The sequence below is a fragment of the Loxodonta africana genome, chromosome 12, assembly GCF_030014295.1.
Source record: "Loxodonta africana isolate mLoxAfr1 chromosome 12, mLoxAfr1.hap2, whole genome shotgun sequence".
NCBI lineage: Eukaryota > Metazoa > Chordata > Mammalia > Proboscidea > Elephantidae > Loxodonta > Loxodonta africana.
In genome coordinates this window covers 77,100,696-77,114,050 of record NC_087353.1, presented here as the reverse complement: position 1 = coordinate 77,114,050, position 13,355 = coordinate 77,100,696, and the positions used below count along the sequence as shown (strand labels likewise).

The window sequence follows — 13,355 nt, the reverse complement described above, 5'->3', positions numbered from 1 at the left end:
TCGGAAAAAAAAAAAAAAAATCGGAAGGCACACATATTACCTCCAAGGGAGTGGAACTCCTAGCTCCATTGCTAGAAGTGTTTTGATCTCCCTTGGAAGACAGAGATCTTGCTGCATGAGAGATACAAGATTTTTCTGTAGGGAGGCATTACTTCCAATTTCCCAGAAAGCCCTGAGACCTAAGACCGAAGGAAAGTGCGGGGTGACATAAAGAAAGACAGAGGTCATCTGGATCAACTTCCATTTTTGAAATGTCCCATCAGAGGGATCTGCTCAGGGGTAGGTGCTCTTCCTTGATGCTCATAGGGTGCCTCTCCCTATGAGCCCAGCCTAACTAGAACTTTGACTTGTTTGTAGGATTAGGGTGGCCAGGTAGGCAGAGGGCCTCTGGTAATGGTAGGTCCCTCCATGAGATGGCACTATCAAGTGTCCTCATCCGTGACATGTATATTGTATTCCAGGTGGGTTAAAAAAGCCGTCACTTCTCCCATGATGATGCTTATGTCACCACCTCACATATGGACACTTTAAAAATCCCAACCGTTTCTATACCCAAAAAACCCATTGCCATCGAGTCGATTTCAACTCACAGGAACCCTATAGGACAGAGTAAAACTGCCCCATAGGGTTTCCAAGGAGCGGCTGGTAGATTCGAATTGCCAACCTTTTGGTTAGCAGCTGAGCTCTTAACCATTGTGCCACCAGGGCTCCCCAACCATTGCTAGACATTCATAATTTTCATTTTTAGATTACTCTGGATAGACAGATTGGGAAAAATGCCTCTTAGAGTGATAGTAAGATAATAATAATAATAGCTAAAGTGTCTTGAGTACCAACTATGTACTGGGTATTGTGTTGAGCACTTTTTTGAATTCTCTCATTTCATCCTCTTAACCCTGTGAAGTAGGGACTATTTTTATCTCCATTTCACAGATAAAAAAACTGAGACTTAGAAAGATTAAGTAAATATCACATGGCTAATAAGTAGTGGAGGAGGAAACTGGAATCTAGGTCTGTTTGACTCAGCGTAGAAGTATGAGAAGGGGGTGAGAAGTATCAGGCCAGAGTGAGGGGCAGAGTAGGGAGCAGTGAACTACAGGGAAGAGTGGTTCCTGAGCAGTGAGCCCCTAAAGTGGAAGCCCAGTGGGCTGAACAGTTAACTATGGGAGATGATTTAGAGGGGCAGGAGGGCTGTTGTTGTTTTGTTGTTGTTAGTGGCTGTAGAGTCAATTCCAACTCGTGGTGACCCCATGTGTGTCAAAGTGGAACCTTGCTGTGACCAAAGTTTTCAAGGCTGTGATCTTTCAGAAGAATATTGCCAGGCCTGTCTTCCCAGGCTCCTCTGAGTGGGTTCAAAAGCTGCCAACCTTTCAGTTGGTAATCGAGCACTTTACCACTTGTGTCATCAGGAGGTGGGGTGTGTGTGAAAGGATAAAGGCCATCTGATACACTCGAGCCTGTCCCCACTCAAAGCACATTTCTGCTGACCATGTAGGTCACACCACAGACCACACCAGTGACAGCACCATGTCCCCCGGGTTGAAACATGGGGAAGCCATTCTCTGTTCTAATGGCCAACTCAGGAGACCCATTTGCCCAGGAGCTGGTTCTGGCAGGGCCTCTGAAGGCTGAACCATCTGTAGCTCTCCAGGCTAGACAATGGACCTTCCGGGGCTATAGGGGGGCTGTGCTGAGATTTTTGGCTATTCTCCAGAACTTAAGCAAGAAAGGCGAACACCATCAATTAAGTGTGTTCTCCTGTGTTTGGGGAACAGACTTTACTGATATTGGCAATGGGGTTGCTACAGTGATTTAAAGCAAGATGCAGCAAGGTAACGTTTGAACCTAGGGAGAAACCGCACTGATATGTGCCAGAGCTGGCTTTCTAGGACAGTGCCGTCCAATAGTAATATAATGCAAACCACATAGGCAAGTTTTAAGTTCCCAATAGCCACATTTAAAAAAGTAAAAGAAACGGCTGAAATTAATTTTACAAATATATTTTATTTAACCAAATACAGTATATCCAAAATATTATCATGAATTTCAGTATATAATCAATATAAAAATATCAAGGATATTTTACAGTTTCACACTGTCTTTGAAATATGGTGTGTTTTTACAACAACAGCACATGGACCAGCTGCATTTCCCACGCCCAGTAGCCAGAGGCTAGCGGATACCTACTGCACAGCATAGCTCTAGGCTCTTAGACTTAGAGAGCCAGGTGCTTTGTTAATCTCCATAGTTAACAAAAGTAATTTAAAAAATAAAACTACCAATCTTTGAGTCCTTAGTATGGGCCAAGTACTGCTGTCAGTGCTTTACATGGGTATGCCATTGAGCCCTAGAGAAAATCAGTGTGTTGTTCTAAGCCACACTTTCAGATATGGGAGAATAAATGAGAAAACCCAGGGTGACTGGAACAGCTGTGCAGGTTGTGCAATGCACAACTCTCAGGAATGCTCCTTTTATGGACTACAGTGTGACTGGTACTTTCTAGAGTTGTGCAGTGTATAACCTACACAACTGTACATGGAAGACCTGTGAGAGACGCTAGGGTATAATGGATAAGAAGCTTTGGTATCAGAAAGAATTGGATCCAAGTCCTAATTCTGCCATTTATTAGCTGGGTGACCTTGGACAAGATACTTGATTTCTTTGTCTCAAGTTTTCTTATCTGTGAAATGGAAAAAATAGTACATTAGTACCTTCCTCACAGTGTTGCGAGGATGAACTAAGTGCATAAAACTCTTGAAACAATGACTCCACATAGTACAAAACCAAACCCATCACCATTGAGTCTGTTCTGCCTCATGGCGACCCTGTGTGTTACAGAGTAGAACCGCTCTGTTGGCTTTTCTTGGCTATAATCTCAATGGAAGTAGATCACCAGGCCTTTCTTCTGCCACTGAATGGGTTCGAACTGCCAGTCTTTCGGTTAGTAGTTAAGCGCTTAACCGTTTGGGCCACTCAGGGACTAACTACATAGTAAGCCCTCCATAAATGCTAATTATTATCTCCATTACCCTTGTGGACCTCCAGGTGTCCCTAGGCCCTAGATTGGAAGCCATTTGAATTAACTGATTCACTCCACAAATACTAACTGATGCCAAACTAAATGCCAGGCACTGGGGACTGAGGGCTAAATAACACAGAATGAGACACAACTCTCATGTCCCTTCCTGCTTGGACATTCTTTAATTGTTCTGGGGCTGGACAGAGACAGAACTGAGCAGTTTTTGTCATTGTTGTTAGGTGCCCTTGAGTCGGTTCCAACTCATAGCAACTCTGTGAACAACAAAATGAAACACTGCCCAGTCCTGCACCATCCTCATAATGCTTTTTATGCTTGATCCCATTGTTGCAGCCACCGTGTCAACCCATCTCATTGAGGGTCTTCCTCTTTTTCACTAACCCTCTACCTTACCAAGCATGATGTCCTTCTCCGGGAACTGGTCCCTCCTGATAACGTGTCCAAAGTCTGTGTGATGTAGTCTTGCCACCTTTGCTTCTAAGGAGCAGTAGGTCAGGTTTTTCATGGCACCTCATTCCCCTTCCAGCGTGCTGGTCTTGTCTTCTGCACACGTGACCCTCATTCCACACAAATCTCTCAACCCCTGAGAAAAGTTTTCAAAAGCCATCAGACGCTTCACTTGAGACCTTTCTCAGGGGTATTTGCACTTAAAAGATAAGCCTGGGGTAGTTGTTAATCCAAGGGAATTGGAGATCTCCCACAAATTAGCTCACTGGGGTGGAAGGAGAAATTTTTAAATGGAGGGCCCTTCGTCCTTCCGTAGCATCCTCAGATTCCAGAATTTGGAGGTCTGCCTGTCTCATGTACTCTTGACTCCATTCTTTCATTCAGCAAATACTGAATGCAACTACTGTCATGGACTGGACCTTGCACTAGGCCCTGGGAGCACAAAAGCAAACCAGACCCAGTCTTGGCCCTTACGGTGCTGGCACCCTGGTAGAGAGGCCATCCCTCAGTAAACCAGATATAATGCAGAGTGGGCTCCTGATCCCTTAGATCCATGCTGTGCAATTCGGTAGCATTAGCGACATGTGAGTGGGGGCCTGGTGGCACAATGGTTAAGCGCTTGGCCGCTAACTAAAAGGTTGGCAATTGGAACCTACCAGCTGCTCCTCGGAAGAAACATGTGGCAGTCTGATTCCATAAAGATGACAGACTTGGAAACCCTCTGGGGCCGTTCTACTCTGTTGTATAGGGCCACTAAGAGCCGGAATCGACTCGACTGTGAAGGAGCCCTGGTGACGCAGTGGTTAAGCGCTCAGTTGCTAACCAAAAGGTTGGCAGTTCAAACCAACCAGCGACTCTGAGGGAGAAAATACCTGACAACCTGCTTGCATAAAGATGATAACATAGGAAATCCTATAGGGCTGTTCTCTGTCCTGTAGGGTTGCTCTGAGTCTGAAGAGACTCGACAGCACACAACAGTGACATGTGCTATTTACATTTAACATTAAATCGATTAAACTTAAATAAATTTAAAAATCAGGTCATCAGTCACACTAGCTACAGCGACTGCTGTATTGGACAGTATAGAATATTTCTTTCAACACAGAATGTTCTGTTGGGCAACCTTGTACGATAAGCACTTGTTTTCTCTTTTCTTTGCAGATCAGTGAGATTATCGGCTATGAAATAAAGCCCAACGAAACGACTTGCCTCCTAAATATGCTGGAATTGGGATTTGGCAAATTCATTGAAAAGTAAGGCTCGTCCCTTCCTTTGGGAAGTTTTTTTTTTTTTTTGATCAGAGTCTCTGTAACCCAAACTAGTTCCTGTAGAGTCAATTCTGATTCATAACAACCCTATAGAGTTGCCCCATAGGGTTTCCAAGGCTGTAAATCTGGACAGCCACATCTTTCTCTCACGGAGCAGCTGGTGGGTATGAACTGCCAAACTTTGTTAGCAGCCTAGCACTTTAACCACTGCACCACTAGGGCTGTAAGACCCCGTAATGATATAATTGGCCTCAAGTCAAGTTCCCTCCCCCCCCGCCCCGGTTTAGAGTGACTTAAAACTTTTTCACAGGAGCCGTGGTGGTGGCCACCATCCACTCTGCAGAAGAAGGATGTGTACAGCTTTGGAAACCCTATGGGGCGGTTCTACTCTATTCAATAAGGTCGCTAGGAGTTGGAACTAACTTGACAGCAACGGGTTTTTAAGACACTTTAGTAACCTCCACTTTGGCCGAATAGCTACTGGTGATGCCCAGTTTTCAGCTGCAGATCTAAATGGCAGATTGTGCCTAGAAAATTGAGTCAAAGATTTTATTTCAAAGGGAATTTTTTTTTTTTTTAAGTTCTTCGACCCTAAGCACCACGGATCACAACAGAATGTTGTCAGATATAGTGCTTGCTTACTCCCCTTCTCCAGATGCCCCAGGAATTTGTGTTCTAGAATTTGTACTATTTGAATTGCTGTTTTTTAGAACTAGAGTTTCTCAGGTTGCTGTTTGTTTTTCCACGCTTCCTGCGGGGTGTTAGATGGGGAGCACGGCATCGCCTGCCTGGATTGGAGACGCTGTTAGGCAACTGGGTTTGGGTCTAACTTGATGGGGTAGTTCTCAGAGTGTGGTCCTCAGACCAGCTACATTTTAGAAAGGCTCATCCTCAGGCCCCACCCCAAACCTGCTGAATCAGAAATTCTGGGGTGGACCTTGCAGTCTGTGCCTTAACAAATCCTCCATGTCAGTGTCCAATAGCCACGGGTGGTTACTGAGCCCTTAAAACCTGGCTTGTCTGAACTGAGATGCGCTGTAAGTGTATAGGGTCGCTATGAGTCAGAATTGACTCAGTGGCACGGGTATGGTTTTTTTGGCTGTAAATGTAAAATACCTGCTAGATGTCAGACTTACAAAGAAAAGAATGCAAACATATTAAGTTTTTTATATAGATTACATGTTGGAATGATAAGTTTTGGATATATTCAGTTAGGAAAAAGAATTTAAAATAATGTCACTTTTTTTTTTTTAAAGCTTTTTAAATGTAAAAAAAAATGTAGCTACTAGAAACTTTAAAATTACGTATGTGGTGCATATATAAATATGAGATTATATAAAATGACAAAGATGGTTCACATTATATGTGGCAATATGTATAGATCGCTGCTCCTGTTGATTCTGATGCGTGTTGGAGTTTGAGAACTCCTGCTCCATACAGCAGCAGAACAGGTCTAATCTAAGCTACTTCCTAGCCCCCTAATCTCTCTGCCACCTGAATGCTCTGGTGCCTACTTATACCACCAATACTGTCCCTCCTTAAGGAGCAGGCCTAGAGATGTGCATTTTTACCAAATTTAACTTTTCTTAAGGATCCTTAGCTTTACCCAAATAAGGTGCTTCCAAGAGACACCAGCTGTTGAACACCTGTACTTCACCAAAAATTTTATATACATTAACAAATTTAACCATCACTACAACCTAATGTTCTACCTAATATTATTCCTGTTTTACAGATGAGGAAATAAACTGAAGGTTAGAGAGGTTAAGTAACTAGTCAGCAGTCACAGCTAGTAACTAACAAATTCAAGATTTGAGCCCATGTAGAGATTACCCTTTACTGCCTAAAAAGTAAACCCATGTCAGGAGACAGAGCCTGAGCAAACACACCTCTGCTCTGCTACTCTCCATGCGAGTGTGCTTAACTGTGATGAATCCAGAAATGGGGATGCCTTGGCCAAGCTGTGTCTCTCTGTGTGCCTCAGTGTACTTATCTGTAAAATGGGAAGAATTATAGTAGGTAGGTGATTAGAGTTATTGTGAGGGTTAATGAGATAAGGCGTGTCATGTGAATGGAATTAACGTCCATGTACACAACCACTACCTATTACTGAGGTATGAGGCTTTTTACGGAAATAAGAAGAATGGAATTTGTCTTCCGCAAGGCACTTTTCTATGGAACAGAAGGGATGTAGCTGGGTGGACTCAGTGTATCAGGAAGAATAGCAGGTGTTTTTTAAAAGGAGGGGGAGCAGGAAATGGAGCAAAAACATCATGTAAATTAACACGAGTTAAGCACATAACCTACCTGAACTGACTCAAAAGGAAGTAGAAAACCTCAACAGGCTTATAACAAGCAAAGAGACTGAATCAGTAATAAAAAGGCTCCCAACAAAGAAAAGTCCAGGACCGGACAAGTTCACTGGGAATTGTATTGAACATTTAGAGAAGAACTGACACCAGTCCTGTTCAAACTCTTTCAAAAAGTAGAGGATTAAGGAATACCCCCTAACTCTTTCTATAAAGCCAGCATTACCCTGTTACCAAAGCCAGACAGACACCACAAGAAAAGAAAACTACAGACCAATATCCCTTATGAATTTAGGTGCCAAAATTTTCAACAAAATACTAACAAACAGAATCCAACAGCATATTAAAGAATTATACATCACGATCAAGTGAAATTTATTGCAGGAATGCAGGGTTGGTTCAACATTAGAGAATCAGTCAATGTAATACACCACATTAATAGAACAAAAGAAAAGAACCACATGATCATCTCAATCGATGCAGAAAATGCATTTGATAAAATCCAGCACCATTTCTTGATTAAAAAAACTCTTAACAAGATAGGAATAAAAGGGAAGTTCCTCCGTATGATTAAGGTGTTTATGAAAAACCAACAGCCAACATTATACTCTATGGAGGAAGATTAAGAACTTTCCCCTTGAAAACAGGAACAAGACAAGGATGCCCACTCTCACCACTCCTCTTTAATATTGTACCTGAAGTCCTAGCCAGAGTAATAAGGCAAGAAATAAAAGGTATACAGATTGGAAATTGGAAAGGAAGAGGTAAAACTACCTCTGTTTGCAGATGACATGATCCTGTATATAGGAAAATTCCAAAGAATCTACTAAAAAGCTTCTAGGATTAATAGAGGAATTTAGTAAAGTTGCAGGCTACAAGGTCAACACACAAAAATCAGTTGGAATGGCTTCTATACACCAGCAATGAGAAATTTTAAAAAGAAGGTTAAGAAAACAACTCCATTTACAATAACTAATAACATAAAATATCTAGGAATAAATTTACCCAGGGATATGAAAGACTTACGCAATGAAAATTATAAAACACTGCTGAAACAGAATAAAGAAGACCTAAATATATGGAAAGATGTTCTGTGCTCATGGATTGGATGACTTAATACAGTCTGTATGTCAATATTATCAAAAGCAATCTACATATACAATGGAATCCTGATTAAAATTCCAACAGTATTGCTTACAGAAATGGAAGAATTAAATTCTTAATTTTATATGTAAAGATAAGAGACCCCAAATAGCCAAAGCAATTTCGAAGTAGAAGAACAGAGTAAGAGGCCTTATGCTCCCTGACTTCAAAACATATTACACAGTTATGGTAATCAAAATAGCCTGGTACTGGTTTAATGATAGACACATAGACCAATGGAATAGAACTGAAAACCCAGAAATAAATCCAACCATATATGGTCAACCGATTTTCAACAAAGAATCCAAATCCATTCAGTGAGGAAGAAACAGTCTCTTCAGCAAATAGTGCTGGCAAAACTGGATTTCAACATGCAGAAAAAAAGAGAGAAGATCCATACCTCATGCCATATAAAAAAAGGAATTCAAAATGGATCAAGGACCTAAATGTCCAATTTAAGACAATAAAGTTCTTGAAAGAAAATATAGGCAAAAGCTTTGGGACCTAATTTTTTTCAAGGATAGGTTATCAACTATCAACAACTGTGAATGCATGAGCAACAGAAAACAAAATAGATAACTAGGACCTCATAAAACTGAATGGGTATATTCATCAAAAGTCTTTATAAAAAGAGTAAAGAGACAACATGCATATTGGAAAAAAGTCTTTGGGAATGATATAACTGATAACGGCCTAGTATCTAAAATATATAGAAAAACTCTACAATTTAACAACAAAAAGACAACCGAATCAAAAACTGGGCAAAGGACATGAACAGACACTTCACCAAAGAGTATATGCAAATGGCCAACAGACACATGAAAAGATGCTCAATGTCATCAGCCATCAGAGAAATGCAAATAAAAACCACAATAAGATATCATCTCACTCCTACTAAAAAAAAAAAAAAAAAGGGTGGCTAAAATTAAAAACAAAAAGGAAAATAGCAAGTGTTGAAGGGGATGTGGAGAAACTAGAATCCTCATCTGTTGCTGGTGGGAATGCAAAGTGGTTCAGCCATTGTGGAAAACAGTCTGGTGTTTCCTCAAAAAAAAAACTAGAGTAGAGCTACCATATGACCCAGCAATTCCATTCCTAGGTATACACCCTAGGAATCTGATAGAATTGACATGAACAGGCATATGCACACCTGTATTCATTGAAGCACTAGTCACAATAGTAAAAAGATGGAAACAACCTAAATACCCATCAATGGATGGACAAGTATAATGTGGTACATACATACAATGGAATACTACTCAGTGATAAATAAAAATGAGTTCCCAAAACATCTTACGAAGTGGATGACCCTGGAGGACATTATGTTGAGCAAAATAAGTCAGTCACACACACACAAAATAAATATTGTATGTTCTCACTTTTATGAAATGACATGAATAGGTAAATATGCAGAAACTAACCTTCATTTGTGCTTACCAGGGGTGGTGGGGGTGTGGCGGGTGGGCGGAAGAGGGAGAAGTACTTCCTAGGTAGTAGTCACTTTAAGGTTTATAGGAATGGGAAAAGTGGCACTGAATATGGGTGAAATTTGCAAGGTAACTGATGTCTATAAGCTGTACGTAAAGGGATGAATGGGCAAATGCTAGATTGTGTATGATTTTGCAACAATAACAGCAACCCCCCAAAAAAGGGAGGATTACAGATGCTGATACTAAATAGACATAACCAATTACCTCATGGGATTAGTTCTCTTGGTTTGGAGGTTTAGGGCCATGGTTTCATGGGACAATCCATTCAACTGGCATAATATAGTTCTTAAAGTTTATGTTCTACCTTAGTATGGTGAGGTCTGAGGTCTTCAAAGCTTACAAGCGGCCATCTAAGATACAAGTACAGCCATGCACCACATAACATCTGTTTGGACAACATCCAACTGCATATACATCCATGGTCCCATAAGTTTATAATGGAGTTCAGAAAACCCAATTGGAGAACAGGACATAGTAGACATATCTAACATCAGTTAGTTAAATGTTTGTCTTAGCATATAATGTACCTTTCTATGCGTAAAAAACATTAAAGGAACACTTCCAGGTACACTAAAACATCTTTAACATAATCCAGCAATAATAATAATGTTTTCATGCCCGTCACAAAGTAGTGCCCATTTGTTATTACAAATCATTGTATGTACCTCAGATTTTTAATATAATTGGCTTTATGGGGCTTGGCTCGTAACTACAGATTGTATGTAAGTTGGAGGTTCATAACCTGAGGACTGCTGGTATATAATATGGTATTCACACAATGTCCAAATCACATAACGTCCTATTTCACAGAACGTATAGTGGACGTTAAGTGATGCATGACTGCATTGGTTTTTATCATGTGGAACAAAAGAGAAAGAAAGAAAACTAAAAATCAGAGAAGGAACTGAACTACAGGACGAATTTGTCCACATGAACCACTGCCTCCTCCACCTTGAGACCAGAAGAACTAGATGGTGCCTGGCTATCACTACTGAATGTTCTGATCGGGAACACAATAGATGAATCTGATAAGAAGGGAGAAAAATGTGGAAGAGAACTTCAAATTCTTAAAGAAACCAGACTTACTGGACCTGCTGAGGCTGGAGGAGTCCCAAGACTATGGTCCTGGGTTGCTCTTCAGACCTTGAATTGAAACTATCCACTGAAGTCACCTTTAAACTAAATAACAGTTTAGCCCAAAGAGTAAAGATTGTCACCCTTGAGTGCTGTATTTCTTTAAAAAAAAATTAAGACCAAAGGGTCAACAGCTATTTTAAAGCATAGATAAGAAGGCTGGGGAGCCGGGAGATTAAATAAAGGAAGTGAAACAACTAGAAGAGAAAGAAGGAGAAAGTTTGGCCCAATGTGAAGAATGCAACCAGTGTCATTGATCATTATGTCCAAAAACTGTGGCATGGGAGTGGGTTTTGCTGTGTATATTTGCACCAAAATTAAAATTAAGAAAATTAACATAAGTTCAAGATGTGAATAAGATATCAGAAGGTAGGCAAGTAAGGAGTAAATAAAAATGGAAAAAAGAAGTCTTGTTTTAGTGACCTTAAAACAGTGGTTCTCAACTGGGGGTGATTTCCCGCTCCCAAGGGACATTTGGTCACGTCTGGAGACATTATTGGTTGTTGAACCTGGTAGAGTGGAGAGTCGGGGAAAAGGGTAAGGAATTAGAGGGGTCTGGAGTGTTGAGGGGTGAGATCTGCTACAGGCAATTAATGGGCAGAGACCAGGGATGCTGCTGAACATCCTACCAGTGCATAGGACAGCTCCCACAACAATTATCCAGCCCAAAATGTTGATAGGCTGAGGGTGAGAAACCCTGCAAAGCAGTGGTGGCAGCTGGCGAATCTTAGATTGGGCTAGGTAAACATTCTGGTAAAGCTAAGGGCTTTTTGAATTTCTCTGAAGGCTGAGCTGAAATTCCTCCTTTGGCATGTTTTCTCTGCTCTTCCTGTTGCTGATACTGTTGGTGTGTTTTCTCTTTAGACTGGAACCCATTGGTGCAGCAGCCAGTAAAGAATATTCTTTGGAGAAAAACTTGGACAGAATGAAGTTGGACTGGGTTAACATGACGTTCAGTTTCGTGAAATACAGAGATACCGTGAGTCTGAATCCAACTGCGGGGCCCCCTGAAAGCAGCCCTGTTTTCTATGTAGTAGATTGCAGAGGTGATTCATTCCGAGTAGTAACAGGACTCTCATCCCTAACATCTAGATTATCTCATCCTGTCTGCCCTCTGGGGCCAGTCACCTTCCTACCAGTCACCACCAAGGTATGCTTTTTCATACCAGAAGGGCCTTTTGATCCGGAGCAAGAAGCGTTCTCAGTGGAAGAGAGCTGAGCCGGCCTCCTGAATTAGCATCTCCCAGGAAGGGCTCAGCCTATGTGCCTATCCCAAGCTCTCCTAGTCCCTCAGAAGCATAGCTGAGTAGACAAGGGCCTAGGCTGGCATTTCTTAAAAGATAATATGTGGAGGAATCACCCCAGGATCTTGTTAAAAGTGCAGGTTCAGATTCAGCAGGTCTGGGCGGGGCCTGAGGTTGTACGGTTCCAACAAGCTCCCAGGTTGATGGTGGAGCTGTGGCCTCTAGACCACCCTTTGAATTTCAAGGAAGTAGACTTAATTCATGGTGACGCCATGTGTGTCAGCGTAGAACTGTGCTCTACAGGGTTTTCAATGGCAGATTTTTTGGAAGTAGATCACCAGGCTTTTCTTCCAAGGCACCTCTGGATAGACTGGGACCTCCAACCTTTTGGTCTGCAGCCAAGTGTGTTAACTGTTTGCGCCACCCAGGGATGGCCATGAGTTAGAATCGACTCAATGGTAACTCATTGGTTTTTAGACTTAATTCTTTTCACTGGCCTTTGTAGAGAACCTACGAGTTTGTGCAGGGCATGTGGAGGCACATAAACCGGCAGTGTTTGCTCACTCTCTCTAAGGTCTGGCTTGCTCTTGGGATGGAGGTGTTTGCTGCTCTGGTTGAGCTGCAAATCACCGAGGCAATAGGCCAGAACTCTCGTAGCGCAGACCATCAGCTCTTAAGGCAGTGCATCCCAACTCTCGCTGCACAGTACCATCACTGGGAAGCTTTTAAAAAATCCTTCCTGGTCCCTCCACCCCAGAGTGCCTGGACATTTATATTTTTAAGGCCTCTGGTTTTTCTAATGTGCAGCCTGGGTTGAGAACCAAAACGCTAAGGGCTCCTATACTTCTCCCCCCACCCCCAAAGCTGCATGTTATCCTTTTGTGACTTCTTTCCCCTCCAGTTTCAATAGTCAGGGTGCCTTAATTTTACTTGGATAAGAACTATGCAGGAGCTAATGGAAGGGATGAGAGCTGAGAGCACACGGGCTAGTTCCTGGGCCTCTGCCAGAGAAAACAGGCCACCATGGGTACCGAAGCCCATGTTTCATCTACCTTAAGCTTGGTGCTCCATGATCTGATTGGATTAGATACTGCTAGAGGCTGTTGGGCTGAGATGAGGAGTTAAGCTGGAGGACCTGGGAACAGCTGATTTACACCTGCGCGATCCTCAGGGTTTAGGACTGAGGTAGCTATAGACAAGGATCAACAGCAAAACTGAAATCAAGGTACCTCTTTATTAACAAGCCTCCCAGTGCAAAGCTATTGGTAAAAAGTAGATGAGAG

General features: G+C 42.0%; 1 protein-coding gene across 1 annotated transcript in view; it reads left to right on the top strand.

The window, feature by feature from the left end:
- Positions 1-13,355, top strand: part of DNAH3 (dynein axonemal heavy chain 3) — a 189,675-nt gene that overhangs the window by 49,735 nt on the left and 126,585 nt on the right. Inside the window, exons 19-20 of the mRNA XM_064294796.1 lie at positions 4,646-4,737; positions 11,693-11,807. Coding sequence (XP_064150866.1) covers positions 4,646-4,737; positions 11,693-11,807 — 207 coding nt within the window. The remainder of the gene's footprint in view (positions 1-4,645; positions 4,738-11,692; positions 11,808-13,355) is intronic.